General features: G+C 44.3%; 1 protein-coding gene across 2 annotated transcripts; it reads left to right on the top strand.

Annotated features, from left to right (window-relative positions):
* Positions 1-2,922: 2,922 nt before the first annotated feature.
* On the top strand, positions 2,923-22,508 carry P2RY6 (pyrimidinergic receptor P2Y6). 2 transcript variants are annotated; one of them, XM_039363756.1, is made up of 2 exons: positions 2,923-2,936; positions 20,196-21,808. In XM_039363756.1, exon 2 carries the CDS (start codon positions 20,255-20,257, stop codon positions 21,224-21,226), a length of 972 nt encoding a protein of 323 aa, XP_039219690.1. In that variant the 5' UTR covers positions 2,923-2,936; positions 20,196-20,254; the 3' UTR covers positions 21,227-21,808. The 2 variants fall into 2 exon arrangements, 1 of the variants encoding a protein (XP_039219690.1); XR_005559203.1 differs by lacking the exon at positions 2,923-2,936 and adding an exon at positions 22,051-22,508 and having other exon boundaries at positions 20,054-21,653.
* Positions 22,509-26,371: the final 3,863 nt, after the last annotated feature.

Below are 26,371 nucleotides of genomic sequence, written 5' to 3' on the forward strand. Positions count from 1 at the left end.
CTTGTAATCAGTTTGTGCAATCTTCTTGCAACAGCTTACCAAATGGTCTACTGTTTCTTCAGCTTCTTTGCATAGGCGGCACTTACTGTCTGTTGCTGTCTTCTCAATTTTGACTTTGTATGCATTTGTCCTTAAGGCTTGGTCTTGTGCAGCCAGAATTAGTCCCTCGGTCGCTTTCTTCAATTTTCCTGCTCTTAGCCATTGCCAGGTTTTATTATTATCTGCTTTCCCAGCTATTTTTTTCATGTATTGGCCATGTAGTGCTTTGTCTTCCCATGCCTCTATTCTGTTCTTCGTTTGGTCTTTCTTGTAGGCCAGTTTGGTCTCTCCAGTAGTAGTAAGCCTTCCTGATATACTAATTTCAGTGCATCTTCATCATTGTTCTTCAGATATTCTTCCAAAGCCATTTTTTCTTCTTCAACCATCTGATGTACTTGTAGCATTCCACGCCCACCTATTTGCCTTGGTAGATAAAGTCTATCAATGTCACTGCGTGGATGAAGGGCGGGATTCATTGTCATTATTTTTCTGGTCTGCCTATCCATTGCTTTTAGTTCTGCTTGAGTCCAGTCCACTATTCCAGCTGTGTACCTAATGACTGGGATTGCCCAGGTGTTGATTGCCTTTATGGTATTTCCTCCATTGAGTTTGGACTTTAAGATCATCTTCACTCTCTTGATGTATTCACCTTTAATCTTTTTTTTTTTTACTTCAGTGTGTTTGATGTTGTCAGCTTGAAGGATATCCAAGTATTTGTAGTACTCTTCCTCATCCAGACTCTTAATGTTATTTTCTTGGGGCATCTTGATTCCTTCAGTTTTCACTATTTTTCCTTGTTTGATAGTAAGTGTGGCACATTTGTCCAAGCCAAACTCCATTACAATATCTTGGCTATATATACGGACAGTGTTGAGCATCGATTCTATTTCAGATGATGTTTTTCCATACAGCTTCAGATCATCCATATAAAGGAGGTGGGATAGTCTGGCAGATGTTTTTGATGTTTGATAGCCATGTCCTGAGTTATTCAGTATTGTTGACAGAGGAAACAGTGCAATAACAAATAGTAATGGTGATAATGTATCTCCTTGAAATATTCCTCTCTTGATATTAACCTCTCCCAGCCTCTCACCATTGATCTGCAACTGTGTCTTCCATTGTGCCATCGATCTTTGCACAAATTTTCTGATGTTTCTACTGACTCCTGTTATTTCTAGGCACTTTATTATCCAATCATGTGGCAGAGAGTCAAATGCCTTTTTGTGGTCAATCCATGCCACATTCAGGTTGGTCTTCTTCTCTTGCAGTTTTCCAAGATCATTTTGTCTATTAGGCAGGTTGATCTTTTGTTCCTCTGCTATTGGGGCGGGTTCCTTTCTGCTCAGGTGGAAAGAGATTGTTTTCAACTAGATGCTGTTGTACTGCATCAGCTACCACACCAGTTAGTAATTTGAATGTTGTTGGTAAGCAGGTAATTGGCCTGTAGTTACCTGGTGTTGCCCCTTTTGCTGGATTTTTCATTATTAGGTAGGTTTTCCAAGTTGTTAGCCACTTTTCAATTTCTCCTCCTTGTAGTATATTGTTGAATTGCTTGGCAATGAGTGGGTGTATAACAGTTAGATGTTTCAACCAAAACCCATGCAGTTCATCTTCACCTGGTGCTGACCAATTTTTGATTTTATTTGCTCTTTTTTCTACCATTTTTGTTGTTATTACTAGTTCTTTCATTTCAACTTCTGTTTTATTTGCATCCACATCTTTTAACCAAGCTGCATCCTTGTTGTATTTCTTTGGGTTATCCCATATCTGCTTCCAGAATTGCACTGTTTCTTCCTTGTCAGGTACTGACTGATCCTTGCAGTTTCTCCATTGATGGATTGGTAGAAACGTTTCTGATTGGATTGAAATTGGAGGTTCTGCCTATAGTTTGCAATTCGAGCTTCATATCTATTGATTTTCCTGGCTATAGCTGTTATTTGTTGCTTTATTATTTCCAGTGCTTCCTTGATCTTCCTTGTTTCTAAGTGGTATTTCTTGATTAGGTATTCTTTGGTCTTCTTGTTCTTCAGCTTCTTTTCTTTCATATGTTCTAGCTTGCTTGCATGTGATCTTAAATTGCTGATCTTATTTTCTAGTCTAACCTTCCATTTTGTGGTGCACGTTTGTTTGGTTTTCTTATTTTTGTTCGATTTTAGATCCCAGGTATTCTTGTTATAACTGCAAGCTGTGCTGTACATTAGTTGGTTGTTTCTTGCAGTGAATTGGTGCTTATACGTGCTATTGCAGTATTTGCATCTTTTAATGCTTGTACTAGCTGTTTCTTTGGAACAAGCTTCAGTGCAGGCAGCCTTATTCTGTTGTTTTTGTGCTGTTCTAGATGCTCAATTATTCTTTGTTTCAATTCTTTTATTTCTTTAGTTAGAGGGTTTTGTTCTTCCTGAAAAGAGGTGCCTGGTTTCCAAATGAGAACAGTTGTATATCTCTACTGGATTCTTTCACTGCCAACTCCCCCTGGTTTGCCTCTACATTCTGAATTACTTCTGGTAAGGCTTTGATTTCTTTGCTCTGGGTAAACCTTTGCAGTTCGTCCAATTCTGTTTCTGTGAATACTTTATTTCGTGTTATAAATCGGCGTTGATCTGCTAGTCTCTGTTCTGTTATTTATGATTCTGGATGTTGTTCTTTCCAGAATTGGTGCATTCGTTTTAGATATCCTCGTCTTGTTGGACTTGATCTGTAGTAACAGATCATTATTTCTTTGTTTTCTATCACTGTGTATCTGCGACGGGTAAACACCTTTTCTTCCAGTAGTTCTGCAGCTGCTGGCCCTGGTTGCTCAGCCAACAGTCCTGAGTCCTGTAATCCATTTTTCACCAGATATCCAGGAACTCCAATATCTAGCACGGACCTTGTTAACCCGGGCGACGTCCGAGCCGGTATGGCATTCTGCAATTTACGTCTCACCATATTTTTTATGGGAGAGACACTCTTTGTCTGACTCCTCTGATGAGACCTGTCCAGTATGGTTGAACCTCTGGCATAGCTCTCATCTTCCTCAGAGTACACAAGCCCACAACCACGTCAAGGTAGTGCCTTCACTGGGGGTTATTATATTATATTCTTATCAATCATCGCCACAGTCAGCCAGATGTTCAGACTGGATTTCATTTTGTCAAAACCCTAATCGAAGTCCTTACCCAGGACCTGGGATAGGCAGAAGTAGATGTTGATGGTAATTATAGGTATCGTCGCAGGATGGAAGCAGTTCCTAATAAGGCCGCCTTTCTGCAATTGACTAAAGCAAATTTGTCAATGCCAATGTTGTTCAAGTGCGTGCTCCAGTTGTTTTGGGATTGCGCCCAAGGAGCCTATGACTATTGTACTACCCTTGCTTGCTTTTGCCACAGTCTTCTATTTCTATTTGTTTAGGTCTTTGTATTTTGTTATCTTCTCCAGTTCTTTCTCATCTATTCTGCTGTCTCCAGGCACTGCCACGTCAACTATCCAGACTTTTTTGTCTTTCTTATCGACAATTGTTAAGTCTGGGGTGTTATGTTGCAGGTGCTTGTCTGTTTGAATTTTGAAGTCCCAGAGCAGTTTAATTTTATCATTTTCTATGACTTTCTCTATTTTATGATCCCACCAGTTTTTTCTTACAGGCAAATGATATTTTTTGCAGATTTCCAATGCACCATTGTTGCTACTTTGTCATGCCGCTGCTTGTAGTCAGTCTGTACAATCTTCTTGCAACAGCTTACCATGTGGTCCACTGTTTCTTCAGCTTCTTTGCATAAGTGGCACTTACTGCCTGTTGCTGTCTTCTCAATTTTGACTTTATATGCATTTGTCCTTAAGGCTTGGTGTTGTGCAGCCAGAATTAGTCCCTTGGTCTCTTTCTTCAATTTTCCTGCTCTTAGCCATTGCCAGGTCTTGTTGTTATCTGCTTTCCCAGCTATTTTTTTTTTAATGTATTGGACATGTAGTGCTTTGTCTTCCCATGCCTCATGAGTTGTTCTTCATTTGGTCTTTCTTGTAGGCAGGTTGGTCTTCTCAGTAGTTAGTAAGCCTTCCCTGATATATAATTTTCAGTGCATTCTTCATCATTGTTCTTCAGATATTCTTCCCAAAGCCATTTTTTTCTCTGAAAACCATCTGATGTACTGTAGCATTCCCACGCCCACCTATTTGCCTTGGTAGATAAAGTCTATCAATGTCACTGCGTGGATGAAGGGTGTGATTCATTGTCACTATTTTTCTGGTCTGCCTATCCATTGCTTTTAGTTCTGCTTGAGTCCAGTCCACTATTCCAGCTGTGTACCTAAGGACTGGGATTGCCCAGGTGTTGATTGCCTTTATGGTATTTCCTCCATTGAGTTTGGATTTTAAGATCTTCTTCACTCTCTTGATGTATTCACTCTAATCTTTTTCTTGACTTCAGTGTGCTTGATGTTGTCAGCTTGAAGGATACCCAAGTATTTGTAGTATTCTTCCTCATCCAGACTCTTAATGTTATTTTCGTGGGGCATCTTGATTCCTTCAGTTTTCACTATTTTTCCTTGTTTGATAGTAAGTGTGCACATTTGTCCAAGCCAAACTCCATTACAATATCTTGGCTATATATACGGACAGTGTTGAGCAGCGATTCTATTTCAGATGATGTTTTTCCATACAGCTTCAGATCATCCATGTAAAGGAGATGGGATAGTCTGGCAGATGTTTTTGATGTTTGATAACCATGTCCTGAGTTATTCAGTATTGTTGACAGAGGAAACAGTGCAATAACAAATAGTAATGGTGATAATGAATCTCCTTGAAATATTCCTCTCTTGATATTAACCTCTCCCAGCTCTCACCATTGATCTGCAACTGTGTCTTCCATTGTGCCATCGATCTTTGCACAAATTTTCTGATGTTTCTACTGACTCCTGTTATTTCTAGGCACTTTATTATCCAATCATGTGGCAGAGAGTCAAATGCCTTTTTGTAGTCAATCCATGCCACATTCAGGTTGGTCTTCCTTCTCTTGCAGTTTTCCAAGATCATTTTGTCTATTAGGAGTTGATCTTTTGTTCCTCTGCTATTGGGGCGGTTTCCTTTCTGCTCAGGTGGAAAGAGATTGTTTTCAACTAGATGCTGTTGTACTGCATCAGCTACCACACCAGTTAGTAATTTGAAAGTTGTTGGTAAGCAGGTAATTGGCCTGTAGTTGCCTGGTGTTGCCCCTTTTGCTGGATTTTTCATTATTAGGTAGGTTTTCCCAGTTGTTAGCCACTTTTCAATTTCTCCTCCTTGTAGTATATTGTTGAATTGCTTGGCAATGAGTGGGTGTATAACAGTTAGATGTTTCAACCAAAACCCATGCAGTTCATCTTCACCTGGTGCTGACCAATTTTTGATTTTCTTTGCTCTTTTTTCTACCATTTTTGTTGTTATTACTAGTTCTTTCATTTCAACTTCTGTTTTATTTGCATCCACCTCTTTTAACCAAGCTGCATCCTTGTTGTATTTCTTTGGGTTATCCCATATCTGCTTCCAGAATTGCACTGTTTCTTCCTTGTCAGGTACTGACTGATTCCTTGCAGTTTCTCCATTGATGGATTGGTAGAAACGTTTCTGATTGGATTGAAATTGGAGGTTCTGCCTATAGTTTGCAATTCGAGCTTCATATCTACTGATGTTTCCTGGCTATAGCTGTTATTGTTGCTTTATTATTTCCAGTGCTTCCTTGATCTTCCTTGTTTCTAAGTGGTATTTCTTGATTAGGTATTCTTTGGTCTTCTTGTTCTTCAGCTTCTTTTCTTTCATCTGTTCTAGCTTGCTTGCATGTGATCTTAACTTGCTGATCTTATTTTCTAGTCTAACCTTCCATTTTTGTGGTGCACTGTTTGTTTGTTTTTCTTTTTTGTTGATTTTACATCCCAGGTATTCTGTTATAACTGCAGCTGTGCTGTACATTATTGGTTTGTTTCTTGCAGTGAATTGGTGCTTATACTTGCTATTGCAGTATTTGCATCTTTTAATGCTTGTGCTAGCTGTTTCTTTGGAACAAGCTTCAATGCAGGCAGCCTTATTCTGTTGTTTTTGTGCTGTTCTAGATGCTCAATTATTCTTTGTTTCAATTCTTTTATTTCTTTAGTTAGAGGGTTTTGTTCTTCCTGAGGAAGAGGTGCCTGGTTTCCAAATGAGAACAGTTGTATATCTCTACTGGATTCTTTCACTGCCAACTCCCCCTGGTTTGCCTCTACATTCTGAATTACTTCTGGTAAGGCTTTGATTTCTTTGCCCTGGGTAAACCTTTGCAGTTCGTCCAATTCTGTTTCTGTAAATACTTTATTTCGTGTTATAAATCGGCGTTGATCTGCTAGTCTCTGGTCTGTTATTTCTGATTCTGGATGTTGTTCTTTCCAGAACTGGTGCATTCGTTTTAGATATCCTCTTCTTGTTGGACTTGATCTGTAGTAACAGATCATTATTTCTTTGTGTTCCATCACTGTGTATCTGCGACGGGTAAACACCTTTTCTTCCAGTAGTTCTGCAGCTGCTAGCCCTGGTTGCTCAGCCAACAGTCCTGAGTCCTGTAACCCAGTTTTCACCAGATATCCAGGAACTCCAATATCTAGTGCGGACCTTGTTAACCCGGGCGACGTCCGAGCCGGTATGGCATTCTGCAATTTACGTCTCACCATATTTTTATGGGAGAGACACTCTTTGTCTGACTCCTCTGATGAGACCTGTCCAGTATGGTTGAACCTCTGGCATAGCTCTCATCTTCCTCAGAGTACACAAGCCCCACAACCACGTCAAGGTAGTGCCTCACTGGGGGCGTCAAGGTAGTGCCTCACTGGGGGCGTCAAGGTAGTGCCTCACTGGGGGATTATTATTATTATTATTATTATTATTATTATTATTATTATTATTATTAAGATGGTCGACTTCATCTCCCTAGCTAGTTTCTTGCAAAATCAGACATTAAGGATATATTCCCATCCTTCAAAGGGAGGTTGTGTGTAAGCATGTGCATGTACTAGACCAGTGGTTCTCAACCTGTGGGTCGGGACCCCATTTGGGGTCAAATGACCATTTCACGGGGGTCGCCAAACAACGCTGTCCGCCATTTTTTTCCCTTTTCCCTAGCTGTCCTACTCCCTCTTATTGGTGGCCACACCCACTTGGGGGTCACCACAACATGGGGAACTGTATTATGGGGTCACAGCATTAGAAAGGTTGAGAATCACTGTACTACACAAAAAAGGTGAGGCTTTGATCAGGATGCATTTTGAGGACTTTGAGAACCCCTCCCCTTGCAGATGCCCGCTCTGGCCTGGGATCTGTAACTTCTGGGCAGTCCTGCTCCTCAGCTGAGTTTCTCAATAAAGCTTTTAAATCTTCCTAATCCATAAACAGCAGAGTAATCTATCAGGAGATCATGCCAAAGCCATCATTTATATGGCTGGGCTGGTGTTGTAAATATTGGAGTGTAAACACTGCAGACTGATAGATGGCGATTAAAATTTGCATGCATTTGCATATCTGCCGGGTGCAAAGCTCTGCATTCTCAAGGAACATTTTCACCAGAATGTATGTATGTATGTATGTATGTATGTATATATGTATATACATGCACACACACACATGCACATACATGTATTCCTCTGCATATGACTACAGCCGAGACCTAGATTTATGCTGCTGAGCAAGACAGATTGTTAAGCGAGTTTTGCCCCATTTTATGGCTTTTCTAGCCAACGTTGCTAAATTTACTTAACATGGTTGTTAAGTGAATCTGGCTTCCCCCATAGAAGGTCAGAAGGTCACAAAAGGGGATCAGGTGACCCCGGGGACACTGCGACCGTCGTAAATAGGAGTTGGTTGCCAAGCGTCTGGATTTTGATCACGTGACCACAGGAGGCTGCAACAGTTGTAAGGGTGAAAAACGGACATAAGTCACATTCTCACTGGGGTTGTAGCTTTCAATGGTCACTAAATGAAGTAAGTTGAGGGCCACTTGAATGTATATGTATGCAGGTGTGTGTACATATATAAACACACGTATACCTACGCATACATACATATATACTATATATACCATATATATTGAATATACATATATATACAATATGACATATATATACATGTCTACCGTATATACTGTGTATACCGTACATACATACATACATACATACATACATACATACATACATACATATGCATGTAGGTCTTTGGTTATTCGGGTTTTCTCCCACGTAAAATTGGAAGTGTCTTGGCGACGTTTCGACGAAAACAAATATATCTGCATATCTACATATCTGCATATCTACATACACACACACACACACACACACACACACACAGAGGCTTTTCCTCTACAGCTTTCAGTCTCCAATCTGTTTGTATATATACATACAAAAATACATACATACATTTGTGTATGTGTGTATATGTGTGTGTGTGTGTGTATACACACACACACATATATATACATATACATGTATAGACATATACACACATATATATTCATATACATACACACACACACACACACACATACATACATATATATATATATATGTCTTCTGCACCCAATATATATCCTCTACACCTGTCAGAGTCTCCAATCTGTTTGCCCAGCCCCACAATTGATCTGTTTACGCAGACCCACAATTGATCCCACTGATTTCTTTACATAAAACCCATGGTTAGTTAATCTCAGCCTCTTAGTTGTGCAAATAGGAGATAAAAGACCCCCAGTGTAAAAAGGCTGGAGATAATCACTTTCAGGTGAACTTGTGGAAAAGGGCTGTTACAAAAAGTGGGGGGGGGCTCAAACCTTTTGCAGGAGAACCCCCCCATCTCTGCTTTGACCAAAGGTGTCCCTGGAACACCCACCCCCCAAAAAAGAACCAATAACATTTGTTCATCAGAGCTTTAAAAACTATTGACGTTGCTATGGGGAGTGGACTATTGATTTGAGAGATGCTGTGTAGCAGTTTGTTTATGACAATATATTTACGCCCAGCTCTTTTCCATTGTGGATGTCCCAGCTGGGTCTGCCAACTTGAGTTTGACACCAGGAACAAAACGATGGATGGAAACTCATCAAGGGGAGAAGCAACCTGGAATTAAGGAGAAACTTCCTAACAGTGAGGACAATTAACCAGTGGAACAGCTTGCCACCAGAAATCATGGGCGCTCCATCATTGGAGATTTTTAAGAAGAGACTGGAGATCCATCTGTCTGGAATGGTATAGGGTCTCCTGCTTCGGTAGGGGACTGGACTAGAAGACCTCCAAGGTCCCAACTCTATTATCATCATCATTATGTAATTAAACATTGGTTTATTTCCTCAAAGAAGTATACAAGTCACCCTCGACTTACATCTGTTCGTTTAGTGACTGTTTGAAGTTATAAGGGCACTGAAAAAAAATGACCTAGGATTCTTTTTCATACTTATGACCATTTGCAGCATCCCTCCGGTCACGTGATCAAAATTCAGACATTTGGTAACTGACTCATATTTATGACGGTCGCAGTGTCCCGGACTCGTGTGATCCGCTTTTGTGACCTTCTGATCAACAAAGTCAATGGGGAAGCCAGATCCACTTAACAACCATGGTATTAATTTAACAACTGTAGTGATTCACTTAACAACTGTGGCAGGACGGTCGTAAAATGGGGCAAAACTCAACAACTGCCTCACTTAGCAACAGACATTTTGGGCTCAAGTTGAGGAGTATCCATAACAGAGGTCTTCAAACTTGGCAACTTTAAGACTTGTGGACTTCAACTCCCAGAATTCCCCAGCCAGCCCTCAGGTCTTAAAGTCTTAAAGTTGCCAAGTTTGAAGACCCCTGATCCATAATCTGATGTTATAGCCCAAGGGTCTTCAAACTTGGCCCTTTTATGACTGGTGGACTTCAACTCCCAGAATTCCTGAATCAGCATAGCTGGCTCAGGAATTCTGGGTATTAAGGTCCACATGCAGGTTGAGCACCGGTTGGAGAGGGGATTGTAACTTCAGCCCCAACGCACCTTGCCAGCATCCTTTTGCAGATGCAGTCAAACAGGTGGGTTACAGGTGGTCCTAGACCAGGGGTAGGCAACCTTGACTCTTTTATGATTCGTGGATTTCAACTCCCAGAATTCCTCAGCCAGCATGGGGGAACTATGGCCCCTTCATGATTTGTGGACTTCAACTCCCAGAATTCCTGAGAAAGCATGGGAAAAACTTTAGGCCATTCATGACCCATGGACTTCAACTCCCAGAATACCTGAGCCAGCATGGGGGAACTGTGGCCCCTTCATGACTCATGGACTTCAACTCCCAGAATTCCTCAGCCAACATGAGCGAATTATGGCCCATTCATGACTCGCAGACTTCAATTCCCAGAATTCCTGAGCCAGCATGGGGGAACTGTGGCCCCTTCATGATTCGTGGACTTCAATTTCCAGAATTCCTGAGCCAGCATGGGGGAAACTATGGTCATCAGTGCCGTTGTAATTTCAAACTTTTTTTTAATTATTATTATTATTATTATTTTGCACCTGGGGGGCTGTAAAGGGACAAAGTAGGTGTCTTCATCCTTGCAGATTCACCCATTTTGCACCATAGATTCCCTCAAACCCCTTTCATAGTGGATTCTTCTCTCTTTTGAAAAGTGGCTCCCGTCGTTAATAATAATAATAATAATAGTAATAATAGTTGGAAGGGATCTTAGAGGTCATCTAGTCCAACCCCCTGCTCAGGCAGGAAACCCTATACCATTTCGGACAAATGGCTGTCCAGTCTCTTCTTAAACACTTCCAGTGTTGGAGCATTCACCGCTTCTGGAGGCAGATAGTTCCACTGGTTAATTGTTCTCACTGTCAGGAAATTTCTCCTTAGTTCCAGGTTGCTTCTCTCTTTGATTAGTTTCCATCCGTCGCTTCTTGTCCTGCCTTCAGGTGCTTTGGAGAATAACTTGACTCCCTCTTCTTTGGGGCAGCCCCTGAGATACTGGAACATTGCTATCATGTCCCCCCTCACCCTTCTCTTCATTAAACTGGACATCCCAAATTCCAGCAACCGTTCCTTTTATGTTTTAGCCTCCAGTCCCCTGATCATCTTTGTGGCTCTTCTCTGCACTCTTTCTAGAGTCTCAACATCTTTTTTACATCGTGGTGACCAAAACTGGATGCAGGGTTCCAAGGGTGGCCTTACCAAGGCCTTGTAAAGTGGTATTAACACTTTGCGTGATCTTGATTCTGTCCCTCTGTTAATGCAGCCTAGCACCGTTCACAGTTAATGTCATGGTTCCAACAGATGAAACTCTTCAAAGTACTTCAAGGCATTGTTTACCTTACAGAATTTTTATTCAAGAAGCATAGCATCAGCACTAACATAGTCGAAGCCAAAATCTGAATTCCCTTCCCCTGAGCACATAATATCAAAGCACAATTCCTTCCTCCAATTAACGGTCATAAATCTGGACATTGGCAATCCTGTTTTTATCAGCCAGTCACACGAAAAAGTGCTGCTGAGTTTTGTCCAAGTCAGTCCCTTAGATTTTGAAGCCACGACCTCATTTGCCTTCAATCTTTCCCTGGAGGATTAAATGGAGTATTGTCATAAATCATAAGCCATAAATCACATTCTCCCAATTATCTTGAAATGCAGGCTTCCCCCCCCCCCCAGTTCTCCAGCCCGGCCAATCCTTATCATCTCTTATTTCAATAACCTTGGTTCTCACACTAGGTTCAGCATTGTTATGTCTAGCTAAACTCTCATGCACATTCCTCCCCCCAACATCATCTCGCTCTTAACTCTAAGAGTAAAACATAAGAAGAAAAGGGTTGCATCTCCATCTATTGTCAAAGCAAAAACATTAGATGTTGGCAGCGTTGACAAACATTCGCAGTTGGAGCCGACGCAGAATCCTTCCTGCTTCGGTGGTTTTCCGCACCTCAGCTGAGTTAATCAGTTGCCCTAGAAAGCATTGTGTGGCAAGCAAAGTGTTTACATCTGTGTGTTTATACAAGTCACGTTCGATATTGGGAAATCCAAGGGGATTTCCTTCACCCAGAAGTTTTTCCGGGAGAAAAAAAGCACTTGAGGCTTTCGGTGGAGGAAAGGGCCAGCGATGAAAACCGGTTCAGGAACTCAAAATTTGCTCAGCCTGGGCTAGAGGAACAAGGCGGACACGATTGACCCCATGGAGACCTTGGTGGTCTCCAAGCTCAGAGGTCACCAAGGACGCCACAGCTTCAACCCTGTGCTAAAGAGGTTCTCGTCTCTTAGAACATTTGATCCCAGGCATCTCTGGTCAGAGAGGACCTCGCTCAATTCTGGGTGTGGGGTCCCTGATGCTTCTCTGAGCTGGGTGGTTTTCTTGCAGATGTTTCATGACCCAACTAGGTAACATCATCAGTGCTAGAAGGGAGTGGGATTTATGGAGAGGAGGAGGAGGAGGAGGAGGAGGAGAGAAAAAGAGAGAGAGAGAGAGAGAGAGAGAGAGAGAGAGAGAGAGAGAGAGAGAGAGAGAGAAAAAGGAAGGAAGGGAGGGAGGGAGGGAGGGAGGGAGGGAGGGAGGGAGGAGGAAAGAAAGGATTGTGGGGTCCTTGATGTTTTCTGAGCTGGGTGGTTTTCTTGCAGATGTTTCATGACCCAACTAGGTAACATCATCAGTGCTAGAAGGGAGTGGGGTTTGTGGAGAGGAGGAGGAGCAGAAGAAGAAGAAAAAGAAAGAGAGAGAGAGAGAGAGAGAACGAAAGAAAGAAAAAGAAAAAGAAAGAAAGAAAGAAAGAAAGAAAGAAAGAAAGAAAGAAAGAAAGAAAGAAAGAAAGAAAAAGAAAGGATTGTGGGGTCCTTGGTGTTTTCTGAGCTGGGTGGTTTTCTTGCAGATGTTTCATGACCCAACTAGGTAACATCGTCAGTGCTTGAAGGGAGTGGGGTTTGTGGAGAGGAGGAGGAGCAGAAGAAGAAGAAAAAGAAAGAGAGAGAGAGAGAGAGAGAGAGAGAGAGAGAGAGAGAACGAAAGAAAGAAAAAGGAAGGAAGAAAGAAAGAAAGAGAAAGAAAGAAAGAAAGAAAGAAAGAAAGAAAGAAAGAAAGAAAGAAAGAAAGAAAGAAAGAAAGAAAGAAAGAAAGAAAGAAAGGAAGGATTGTGGGGTCCTTGGTGTTTTCTGAGCTGGATTGTTTTCTTACAGACGTTTCATGACCCAACTAGGTAACATCGTCAGTGCTTGAAGGGAGTGGGGTGTGTGGAGAGGAGGAGGAGGAGGAGGACTGTGGGGTCCTTGGTGTTCTCTGATCTTGGTTGTTTTCTTGCAGATGTTTCATTACCCAACTAGGAAATATCGTCAGGGTTTGCTCTCTGTTTATATACAAGTAGCTTGCTTGTAGAGAACAAACTCCACTCCCTTCTAGCACTGATGATGTTACCTAGTTGGGTCATGAAACGTCTGCAAGAAAACAGCCAAGCTCAGAGAGCACCCAGGACCCCACAGTTCAATCCTGAGCTACAAATATGGAATTCTGAGGTGTGGATATTGTTCCCGATACATTAGCTTCAGTAGTCCTCCTCCTCCCCCTCCCCCTCCTCCTCCTCCTCCTCCTCCTCCTCTCTGCAAATCCTCCTATCACTGAGCGCAAGCTCCCTTGTAGCACTGATGATGTTACCTAGTCGGGTCAGGAAACACCTGAAACAAAACCACTGCGTTCACAAAGCGTCCAGGACCCCACAGTGCAAACCTCGAGCTACAAATAATCCATTCCACGTTGTGGATTTCGTTCCCCTGCTATGTTTGCAAGGTGTGTCCGAATGTGTACATTTGTCTGTGGGAGGGCGCCTTTGTTGAACCATTTGCAAGATTGTCGGGGCTGGCAAAGTCTCTCTGCGGTTTGCTGAAAGCTGCGCATGGTTTGAGGGACGTGACCTGCCCTTCACCTTGCCCAGGAGGCCGGTGGCAACTCCATACCACCCAGGGAGGTGTGACCCACAAGGCTGACACACCAGGGTGGAGGAGAGTGGGAAAAGGACACCTCCCGCCCTCAAAACACAGCACAGATTTCAGCTGGGCTGCGTTGCTACCACAGGGCCCGATCTCCAAATGTCACACTCTCCAGCCTGCAAAAGAATTCGAATCCTTTATCCCTGGCATATTTTCCTGGTTCCCAAGCATTCCTGGAGCTGCAGGATCTCCAGTCCTGTGTTTCTGGACTCTGAGTTTGCACAATAGGAGGCATGAGTGAAGGGGAGAACTAACAGCTGCTTTAGTACCGCTTTACAAAACCCTAGAGAGGCCACATCTGGAATACTGCAGCCAATTTTGGTCACCGTATCACAAAAAAGAGGTTGAGAGTTTGGAAAAAAAATTTCAGAGAAGAGCAACTAAGAGGATCCAAGGCCTGGAGCCTAAAACATACGAAGAACGAACGGCTGCAGGATTTGGGTTTGGCCAGTCTAAAGAAAAGAAAAAACAGGGGAGACATGATAGCAGTATTCCAGTATCTGAGGGGCTGCCCCAAAGAAGAGAGGGTCATGTTATTTACCAAAGCACCAGAGGGAAGGAGAAGAAACAATGGTTGGAAACTGATCAAGGAGAAAAGCAACCTGGAATTAAGGAGAAACTTCCTAACAGTGAGGACAATTAACAAGTGGAACAGCTTGCCTCCCGAAATTGTGGGTACTCCATCATTGGAGGTTTTTAAGAAGAGACTGGACAGCCATTTGTCCGAAATGGTATAAGGTTTCCTGCCTGAGCACGGGGTTGGACTAGATGACCTCCAAGGTCCCTTCCAACTTTATCATTATTATTATTAAGAGACTAGCTAGACAGTCACCTGTCTGAGATGGCATAGGTTCTCCTGCTCGAGCAGGGGGCTGGACTAGAAGACCTCCAAGGTCCCTTCCAGCTCTATTCTATTCTATTCTATTCTATTCTATTCTATTCTACTTATTCTATTCCTGTTCTATATTCTATTCTATTCTATTCTATTCCATATTTTCTATTCTATTCTATTCTATTCCATATTTTCTATTCTATTCTATTCTATTCTATTCTATTCTATTCTATTCTATTCCATATTTTCTATTCTATTCTATTCTATTCCATATTTTCTATTCTATTCTATTCTATTTCTATTCTATTCCATATTTTCCTATTCTATTCTATTCTATTCCATATTTTCTATTCTATTCTATTCTATTCTATTCCATATTTTCCTATTCTATTCTATTCTATTCTATTCTATTCTATTCTATTCTATTCTATTCTATTCTATTCTATTCCATATTTTCTATTCTATTCTATTCTATTTTGTTGGTTTGATGATATTAAGCTGGGAGGAATAGCCAATACCCCAGAAGACAAGCTCAGGATCCCAAAGGATGTTGACAGACTTGAGCAATGAATTTTATTGTAGAGAAAAGCAAGGTTTTACACTTGGGTAGGAGAAACCAAAGGTACAAGAACAAATTTAACTGTGAGAAGCACCTTGGAGTCCTAGTGGACGATGCCTTCAACCTGAGCCAGCCGTGTGTGGCAGCAGCCAAAAAAGCCAATACAATCCTTGGTTGCGTAAACAGGCGCAGAACCAAAATCACGTGAAGTATTAGCAATGCTTTATAAAGCCTTAGTAAGGCCACACCTGGAATCCTGCATGTAGCTTTGGTTCCCACATTACAAAAAAGTTGTTGACACTTTTGGGAAAAAAAAGTGCAGAGATGATTAAAGGCCTGGAGACAAAAACAAATGAAGAATGGTTGCAGAATTTGGGTTTGGCTAGTAGTCTAAAGAAAATAAGAAATAGGGGTGACATGATAGCAGCGTTCCAGTATTTGAGGGGCTGCCACAAAGAAGAGGGGGTCAATTTATTTTCCAAAGCACCTGAAGGCAGGACGAGAAGCAACAGATGGAAACCAATCAAGGAGAGAAGCAAACAGGAATTAAGGAGAAATTTCCTGACAATGAGAACAGTTAACCAGTGGAATGCCTTGCCACCAAAAGTTGTGAGTGCTGCAACACTGGAGGTTTTTAAGAAGAACCCTATAAAATGGGGGATATATGTGACTTACGGAAAACGTTTTGCAATCTTTTTTTTCGCTCTAGGGCAGAGGTCGGGAACGGTGGCCCCTTCATGTCTTGTGGACTTCAACTCCCAGAATTCCTGAGCCAGCATAGCTCAGCTTGGAAACTTCTCCCTTTCCCCTCAGCATGGCTGGCTCAGGAATTCTGGGAGTTGAAGTCCACAAGTCATGAAGGGGCCATAGTTTCCCCATGCTGGCTCAGGAATTCTGGGAGTTGAAGTCCACGAGTCATGAAGGGCCTTAGTTCCCCCCCCCCATGCTGGCTGAGGAATTCTGGGAGCTGAAGTCCGCAAGTCATGAAGGGGCCATAGTTCCCCCATGCTGGCTGAGGAATTCTGGGAGCTGAAGTCCGCAAGTCATGAAGGGGCCATAGTTCCCCCATGCTGGCTGAGGAATTCTGGGAGCTGAAGTCCGCCAGTCATGAAGGGGCCATAGTTCCCCCATGCTGGCTCAGGAATTCTGGGAGTTGAAGTCCACCAATCATGAAGGGGCCACCGTTCCCCACCCCTGTTCTAGGGAATGTATGGGGAACTTATGACAGTTCGTTTAATCTCTTGATCTGTCTGTCAATCTCAGTGCTCGTTCCTTCTCTGAGTTTGCTTGTTACTATTGATTTAGATTTCCATTTTACATGGTGCGGGTGTGTTTAAACTTGCCCGTAGTTTTTCATCCAGACTGTGACCAGGGCGCCAGTCTCTTGTGTAAACAATTAACACCTCCCCTTTCCTCACAGAGTAATACCATAAAATAAAGATTTCCCATTTTGCATTGTCAAACGGTGGACTGGAGCAGACACCTTATATTATTTAAGTGGTTACATTGCTTGGCAACAGATTGTTTGGATGCTAAACAGAAGCTTGGTGTAGTTTTACTTTACTTATTTTATGTTGTTGTTGTTGTTCTGGCATCGAAGATATATATTTCAATCTCTCTCTCTACTTCCACCCCGTCTCTTTTTCTCCTTCGTTTCTATCTTCTTCCTTCCTCATTTCTTTCTCTCCAGCCTTTCTTGTTTTCCTCTGTTCCTCAGATTTTGTTTAACTTCCTTCTTCTTCCTTCCACTTTCTTTCCACTTCCCTTCCCCTCCGTTCCTTTCTTCCTCATCTGTTCCCATCTTTGCTTCCTTCCCTCCTTCCTCCGTCTCTTTTCTTCTTCTATTTACTTATTTACTTCCTTCCACTCTTCCCTCCCTTATCTCTTCCTTTCTCTCTCCCTCCTTCCTTCTTTCCTTCCTTCTCCCCCTCCCCTTTCCTTCTTCCGACCCTTCTTTCTCCTTTATCTATTTCCTCCCTCCCTCCCTCCTTCCCTTCCTTCTGTCCTTTCTTCCTCCTCTCTTGCTCCTCCCTTTTCCTTCCTTCCTTTCTTCCTTCCTTCCTCCTTCCCTCCCTTTCTTCCTTCCCTTCTTCCCTCCTTTATCTTTTTCCTTCCTTCCTTCCTCCTTCCCTCCCTTTCTTTCTTCCCTTCTTCCCTCTTTTATCTTTTTCCTTCCTTCCTTCCACCTACTTCTTTTTGCACTTTCACTTACCTTCCCTTTCTTCCTTCCTTTCTCCTTCCCGTTCTTCCTTCCCTCCTTTATCTTTTTCCTTCCTTCCTCCTTCCCTTCATTTTTTCCTTCCCTTCTTCCCTCCTTTATCTTTTTCCTTCCTTCCACCCACTTCTTTTTGCACTTTCACTTACCTTCCCTTTCTTCCTTCCTTTCTCCCTCCCGTTCTTCCTTCCCTTCTTTATCTTTTTCCTTCCTTCCTTCCTCCTTCCCTCCTTTTCTTCCTTCCCTTCTTCCCTCCTTTATCTTTTTCCTTCATTCCTTCCACCCACTTTTTGCACTTTCACTTACCTTCCCTTTCTTCCTTCCTTTCTCCCTCCCGTTCTTCCTTCCCTTCTTTATCTTTTTCCTTCCTTCCTTCCTCCTTCCCTCCTTTTCTTCCTTCCCTTCTTCCCTCCTTTATCTTTTTCCTTCATTCCTTCCACCCACTTCTTTTTGCACTTTCACTTCCCTTCCCTTTCTTCCTTCCCTCCTTCCCTCCTTTATCTTTTTCCTCCCTCCCTCCCTCCCTCTCTTACACGCACACACTCTCACCAACACAGACTTTTCTTTCCTTCTTCCTTTCTCTGAAGAAGCCATATCCCAGCCTTGGGCACCCTCACCGTCCCTATTGCAGAAAACCCACCCTTGCAAAGAGGAGGGGGAACCAGCAGCCCCTCCTCATTCTCCCCCCCCCCCCGTGGGGAGAGGCAAAGCGGGCGGGGGTCGGTCTCTCTCTGTGGAGTTGGTGGGCTCAGCTTCAGCAATTCCCAGAGTCTGGCTCCTGACTGGGACAAGGCTGCCATCTTCTGGCCCATAGAGCTCATAGCAAGCCAGAATTTTGGATGCTCATTGCTATAAAAAAAAAGTTTACAGCAGGGGTCCTTTTATCACTCGTGGACTTCAACTCCCAGAATTCCTCAGCCAGCATAGCTCAGCTTCAGCTTGGAAACCTCTCCCTTTTCCCTCAGCATGCCTGGCTCAGGAATTCTGGGAGTTGAAGTCCACAAGTCATGAAGGGGCCATAGTTCCCTCATGCTGGCTCAGGAATTCTGGGAGTTGAAGTCCACAAGTCATAAAAGGGCCAAGTTGGAAGACCCCTGCTCTATCCCATTTTTTCAGCCATTGATAAAATAAGTTCCATGTTTAAAAATATTCTGAATCTTCTTTTTCTTTGATCCTCAGTGTAATGTCTGTCCATTTCAGCACAGTCCAGTATTTAATAATAATAATAATAATAAAAACTTGGAAGGGACCTTGGAGGTCATCTAGTCCAACCCCCTGCTCAGGGGGGGAGTTAAAGTCCACAAGTCATAAAAGAGCCAAGTTTGAAGATCCCTGGTTGGCTGAGGAATTCTGGGAGTTGAAGTCCACAAGTTTGGAGAGCCATGCTCTAAACCAGAGGTCCCCAAACTTTCGGGCACCAGGGACCGGTTCCGTGGAGAGAGATTTTTCCACGGACCAGAGAGTGCATGGTTTTGGGTGCTGCCTGCATCCTGCGGATGGAGCTTCGCTTCTTTGCGCGGATCGGTTGCTGGCATGCCGCGGCCCGGTACCAGTCCACATACCGGGGGTTGTGGAGACCCCTACTCTAAACCAGGAGCGGGGAACAAGAGCCTCTTAGAAATGTGTGGACTTCAACTCCCAGAATTGGGACTCTAGAGCAGTGGTTCTCCACCTGTGGGTCGGGACCCCATTGGGGGTCGAACGACCATTTCACGGGGATCGCCAAACAACGCAATCCGCCATTTTTTCCCCCTTTTCTTTATCTGTGCTACTCCCTTTTATTCTATTGGCTTTTGAAAGCCAATAGAATAGATCTCTTGAATAGAGTCTAATTCTATTGGCTTTCAAAAGCCAATAGGAATTGTCCAGGCTGTCTCTGCCCTGCTGAGCCCGCCAAAAGCCCCATTCTGAAAACGGTGCTGCACCAGTTGAGTAGTCCTCGACTTATGACCGGTTGAGTAGTCCTCGACTTACGATCGGTTGGGGATCGCGGCATTAAAAAGGTTGAGGACCACTGCTCTAGAAAGAATGCAGAGAAGAGCAACAAAGATGATTCGGAGACTGGAGGCTAAAACATATGAAGAACGGTTGCTGGAATTGGGCATGTCTAGTTTAACGAAGAGAAGGACGAGGGGGGACAGGATAGCAGTGTTCCAATATCTCAGGGGCTGCCCCAAAGAAGAGGGAGTCAAGCTATTTTCCAAGGCCCCTGAAGGCAGGACAAGAAACAACGGGTGGAAACTAACCAAGGAGAGAAGCAACCTAGAACTAAGGAGAAACTTCCTGACAGTTAGAACAATTAACCAGTGGAACAACCTGCCTCCAGAAGCGGTGAATGCTCCAACACTGGAAGTTTTTAAGAAGAAACTGGACAGCCATTTGTCTGAAATGGTATAGGGTTTCCTGCCTGAGCAGGGGGTTGGACTAGATGACCTCCAAGGTCCCTTCCAACTTTTCTATCATTATAATAATAATAATAGTAATAATAATAATAATAATTCCCCAGCCAGCCACGTTCAGGCCCAGGCCTTCCGACAGAGACAAGACGAGGTGGAAAGCAAACGAGGAGAACTAGGTCTAACTACTCTTTGTCTTAAAACTCCAGATTCACTGCCCCGCGCGGACGATTCGAGGTCGAACCGGGAGCCCCCAGAAGTCCCGGGGATGGATAACCAGACGTCTCCAGCTGCTGTGAAGGACTCGTGCACGTACCACGAAGAGTTTAAGCAGATCCTGCTGCCGGTGGTCTACTCCGTCGTCCTGGCGTTGGGGTTCCCCTTGAACTTCGTGGTCATCATTCAGATCTGGCTGTCCCGGAAGGTCCTGACCCGGACCATGATCTACATGCTGAACCTGGCGGTGGCCGACTTACTCTATGTCTGCTCTCTGCCGCTGCTGATCTACAACTATTCCCAGAAGGACTACTGGCCTTTTGGCGACTTCACCTGCCGCTTCGTCCGGTTCCAGTTCTACACCAACTTGCACGGCAGCATCCTTTTCCTGACCTGCATTAGCGTCCAGCGCTATTTGGGCATCTGCCACCCGCTCTCCACCTGGCACAAGAAACGGGGCAAACGCTTCACTTGGGGGGTCTGCACCCTGGTTTGGATCGTGGTCACCGCTCAGTGCCTGCCCACCTTCCTCTACGCCTCCACCGGGATCCAGAGGAACCGCACCGTCTGCTACGACCTGAGCACACCGGAAAACTCAGGCGGGTACTTCCCCTACGGCATCACCCTGACCGTCACGGGCTTCTTGATCCCTTTTCTCTTCATCTTGGGCTGCTACTGTAACATGACCAAGATCCTTTGTCAGAAGGATGAGTTGATCGGGCTGGCCGTCCGCAAGAAGAAGGACAAAGCCATCCGGATGATTGTTATCGTGGTCCTCGTCTTTGCCATCAGCTTCTTCCCCTTCCACTTGACCAAGACCATCTACCTGATCATCCGCTCCTTTCCCGAGGTCCACTGCCTCACCCGCCAGGCCTTTGCCATCACCTACAAGTGCACCCGTCCTTTTGCCAGTATGAACAGCGTCCTGGACCCCATCCTTTTCTACTTCACCCAGAGGAAATTTCGGGAAAGCACGCGACACTTGTTGGACAAGGTCAGCTCCAAGTGGAAGCACGATTCGTGAGGATGGGCCGAGAACGGGCGTCAACTGGAAGGAGATCTGATCTTCGACCAAGGACAGGCTGGTGGTCCTCACCCCGGGGCCCAACCGGCGGGAGAAAACCGCCAACGGTCAGCCGCAGGAGGCCGTGCCAACCCGTGAGAAGGTCCTCCAGAGGAACACCGGCGTGTAAATACAGGCCTGGCCATCCGTTCTTCTCATCCGTAGGTTTGGGGTACGAAGGTCTTCAACTGCTGGAGGCTGATCAATTGGACCGAGAGATTTCTGGATCCCCTGTTTGTGTGAAAAGGGAGACCAAGCAGAAAAATTCAAAGCAGGAACCACGAAGTCTGCTTTTCTAAACCACGACAACCAAGCCCGTTGGAAGGAAAATCCCAAGCTAATATTTTTTAATCAAAAAGGCAGAGGGGGTCTCTCAATCACACCCTTTGTAAGTGCAAGCCTGGGGGGGGGGGAAGGAATACAGTGCTTTTACCCGGGAATAAACTAAATATTGGCATTCTGCTGAATGAGAAATGTGCCACACACAGTAAGGTGTGTGTGTGGGGGGGGTTTTAATTTAATAAATGTACAGTTAAGGACCTACCAAGATATGCTTTATGGTAGAATAACAGAACAACAGAGGTGGAAGTGACCTTGGACGTCTTCCAGTCTAACCGGAAACCTTATAACGTGTCCAGTCTCTTCTTAAAAACTCCCAGCGATGGAGCGCCCACAATTTCTGGTGGCAAGTTGTTCCAATGGTTAATTGCTCTCACTTTCAAGAAGTTTCTCCTTAGTTCTAGGTTGCTTCTCTCCTTGATTTGTTTCCACCCGTTGTTCTGCAGATTGACCAGAGACTTTGGCATCAAAATATGGAAAGACTCCAGAGTGGGGCTTACGAGTGTCCCCATGTGACCTGTGAGATATGTGGATTTAAGACCCTGTTGTGGGAGAGGGGATCGACTGCAGGATCTAAAAGGGATTACCATCCAGCTAGGAAGAAATCTCGGCTGTTCAAAAGCTCCAGACGTCCGCTGCGGATGAGCCCTTGAGAAGGCATTTTGAGGATCAAAAAGTGTGCAGCTCCATTGCACGACCGTTTTCCATCCTCTATGGATTCCGGAGAATCTTCTCAGGATCTTCCCAGGATATATCCCAGCAGCCCACTGGAAAAGGATTTTGACTCAGAGCAGTGGTTCTCAACCTGTGGGTCGGAACCCCATTTGGGGTCGAACGACCATTTCACGGGGGTCGCCAAACAACGCAGTCCGCCATTTTTTCCCCCTTTTCCTTAGTTGTGCTACTCCCTTTTATTCTATTGGCTTTTGAAAGCCAATAGAAGAGACTCTCTTGAATAAAGTCTAATTCTATTGGCTTTCCAAAGCCAATAGGAATTGTCCAGGCTGTCTCTGCCCTGCTGAGCCCGCCAAAAGCCCCATTCTGCAAACGGTGCTGCACCAGTTGAGTAGTCCTCGACTTACAATCGGTTGAGTAGTCCTCAACTTACGACTGGTTGGAGGTCGCGGCATTAAAAAGGTTGAGAACCACTGACTCAGAGGAACTGTATTTATGCACTTACTTGGAAAGAAATGGACTTGGAAGCAGAATTGGGGTCCCCTTCAATTCTGCCCTCTTTTATTTTGGGTCTCCTGATTCCAGGAAAGTGTGTGTTGAGGTTTTACCGCATACAGGTTGTCCTTGACTTACAACCGTTCATTTAGTGACTGTTGGAAGTTACAAGGGCGCTGATAAAAAGGGACTTGGCACCGTTTTTCACACTTAACAACCGTTGCAGCCTCCCTGTGGTCATGTGTGATCCACAGTTCAGAGCTTTGACAACTGACTCATATTTAGGACGGTTTGCGGCGTCCCCGGGGGGGGGGACAAATTCACTTAACAACCGTGTTGCCAACTTAGCCGCTTAAGCGATTCACTTAACAACGGTGGGAGGAAAGGTCGCAAAAGGGGGCAAAACTCACTTAACAACTGTCCTGCTTAGCGATGATGATTTCGGTCGTACGTCAAGGACTACCTGTGTATTAAATTCATGCCTACCTGAAATATTCATTAGCTGTATGGATGTTTTGTGCTTTGCCTTCCTTTCCAGGGCTTCTGGCTCTTTTGCTTTGGAAATGCATAAAATAAACCCAAATGTCTGAAAATCAACTGCGGACGGAGAGACCAGCTCCACTCTTCATTGCACGAATCCAGCACGGTCCTCGGTGGGCTCAGTACCGGGTTCGAGTTCAAAAAACGTGGCCTCCGAAATGCAGTCCCCGAACGCAGGTTCGGGGTTCAGGATTTGAAAAGACAAAAAAAGAAGAAATATCTGAGCTGGTCAATTGTATTGGATGAACGGCCCCCTTGGAATAAAATGCAAGCCGGTTGTGGGTGTTCGGCCAGGAAGGGCAATGAAATGGCGGCTATTTTTCAATTTCAGCCTAGACAGCCTCGGTCAGCTGAAGATTTGTTCCTACGGTTCAGCAGCCTGCAAAGTGGAGACTGGAGCCAGGACGAGGCTTTTTAAGGAAAGCGACTGACCGCATTGATGATGTGACCTAGTTGGGTCATGAAAGGTCTGCAAGAAAACCTCCCAGCTCAGAGAGCACCAAGGACCCCACAGTCGTCCTCGTCCTCCTCCTCTTCTTTTTCCACAAACCACACTCCCTTCTAGCACTGATGATGTTACCTAGCTGGGTCATGAAACGTCTGCAAGAAAACCACCAAGCTCAGAGAGCACCAAAGACCCCACAGTTCTCCTCCTCCTCCTCCTCCTCCTCCCATTCTCCTTATCCCCCATTTCACAAACTTAACTCTCTTCTAGCACTGATGATGTTACCTAGTTTGATAATAAAACATGTGCAAGAAAACCACCAAGCTCAGAAAACACCAAGGATCCCACAGTCCTTTTCTTCTTCTTCCTCTTCTTCTTCTTCTTCTTCTTCTTCTTCTTCTTCTTCTTCTTCTTCTTCTTCTTCTTCTTCTTCTTCTTCTTCTTCTTCTTCTTCTTCTTCTTCCTCTTCTTCTTCTTCTTCTTCTTCTTGTTCCTTCTTCTTCTCCTTCTCCTCCTCCTCCTCCTCCTCCTCCTCCTCAAACCCTACTTCCTTCTAGCACTGCTGATGTTCCTTAGTTGGGTCCTGAAACATCTGCAAGAAAACAACCCAGCTCAGAGAGCATCAAGGACTCCACAGTTCTATCCTGAGCTAGAAATATTAATTCCTGTCACAAATTATCCAACCTTATTTTAGGTCAGTGGTTCTCAACCTTTTTAATGCCGCGACCCCCAACCGATCGTAAGTCGAGGACTACTCAACCGGTCGTAAGTCGAGGACTACTCAACTGGTGCAGCACCGTTGGCAGAATGGGACTTTTGGCGGGCTCAGCGGGGCAGAGACAGCCTGGACAATTCCTATTGGCTTTTGAAAGCCAATAGAATTCTACTCTATTCAAGAGAGTCTCTTCTATTGGCTTTCAAAAGCCAATAGAATAAAAGGGAGTAGCACAGCTAAGGAAAAGGGGGGGGGGGAATGGCGGACTGCGTTGTTTGGCAACCCCTGTGAAATGGTCATTCGACCCCAAATGGGGTCCCGACCCACAGGTTGAGAACCGCTGTTTTAGGTGAACGGGCCCAGCATCAGTGATTAAGCATTTGTGCTGAAAGGAAGGGAGGGAGGGAGGGAGGGAGGGAAGGAAGGAAGGAAGGAAGGAAGGAAGGAAGGAAGGAAGGAAGGAAGGAAGGAAGGAAGGAAGGAAGGAAAAATGTGCCCATGTCTGGATGTACTTAGTCATATGCTTGTGTGCTAAAATAAAAAGCTGATGTACAGTACATAAATGCAAAGGGGGAAAAAAATCATACCAATGGATTCCCTGAGATCGTTTTGATGATAGAAGTTTGCAAAAGAGAGAGAGAGAGAGAAAGCCAGAGAAAGAGAGAGAGAGAGAGAAAGAGAAATAGAGAGAGGAAGACACAGAAAGACAGAGTGAAAAAGAGAAACACAAAAAGAAAGAGAAAAAAGAAAAAGAGGGAAAGAAAGATGGTGACAGAGAAACAGAAAGAAAGATGGAGACAGAAAGAGCGAGAAGGAGAAAGACGGAGACAGAAAGAAAATGACAGAGAAAGAGAGAAAGACATAGAGATGAAATCTGGATCTTGAGATAACCTGGGAGTGAAGTTGGATAGGGGAAAATCACATACAGGTCATCCTCGACCTACAACCATTCACTTAGTGACCGTTCAGAGTTACAATGGCATTGAAAAACATGACCTACGACTGTCCTTCACACTTACGACTGCTGCAGCATCCCCGTGATCAAAATTCGGGTGCTTGGCAACTGATTCACATTCATGACGGTCGCAGTGTCCCCGGGGGGGGGGGCACGTGACCCCCTTTTGTGACCTCCTGACAAGCCATGGGGGAAGCTGGATTCACTTAATGACCATGTGACTAACTGAACAACTGAAGAACTTTTAAGAAGAAACTGGACAGCCATTTGTCTGAAATGGTATAGGGTCTCCTGCTTGGAACAAGTGGTTGGACTAGATGACCTCTAAGTTCCCTTCCAACTCTGATGTTCTGTCGTCATCTCTGCATCTTAAGAGCAGTCCTGAGGATGCCTGCAAAGCATTGGGGAGGGGGGCAGCGGGGAGGAAGGGAACCGTCCTTAAAATCCCCAGCAAAACTCCGCTGGGTCAATGGATAACTGATTAAAAAGCAAGATTCCACTTTCTCTGCTGGGGGCATTAGCGGGTTATTCTGTAACTAAACAGCGTCCTGATAAAAGGGCCATTTCAGAATAGAATTACTAAGCAGCTCCTGAAGCACACACAACCCTGTTGTGTGTTTACAGCAGGCACACATGCGTTCGTTGTGTTACAACTTGGTTGAGAACTTACTTACGCGGTGACACTCACCAAAGCCCTAAATTGCTTTTTTTTTGCTTCCAGTTCAGAAAACTCTCGTAATCTTGCGAAATCTCAGATTCCAGCTCTGTTATTCTGTATTTTTGTTATTTCTGCATTAGTGTATAGCAGTGGTTCTCAACCTGTGGGTCGGGACCCCATTTGGGGTCGAACGACCATTTCACGGGGGTCGCCAAACAACGCAGTTTGCCATTTTTTCCCCCTTTTCCTTAGCTGTGCTGCTCCCTTTTATTCTATTGGCTTTC

Source organism: Crotalus tigris, unplaced genomic scaffold, assembly GCF_016545835.1.
Source record: "Crotalus tigris isolate CLP2741 ecotype Arizona unplaced genomic scaffold, ASM1654583v1 scf7180000019584.165378, whole genome shotgun sequence".
In the NCBI taxonomy this organism is placed as follows: Eukaryota; Metazoa; Chordata; class Lepidosauria; order Squamata; family Viperidae; genus Crotalus; species Crotalus tigris.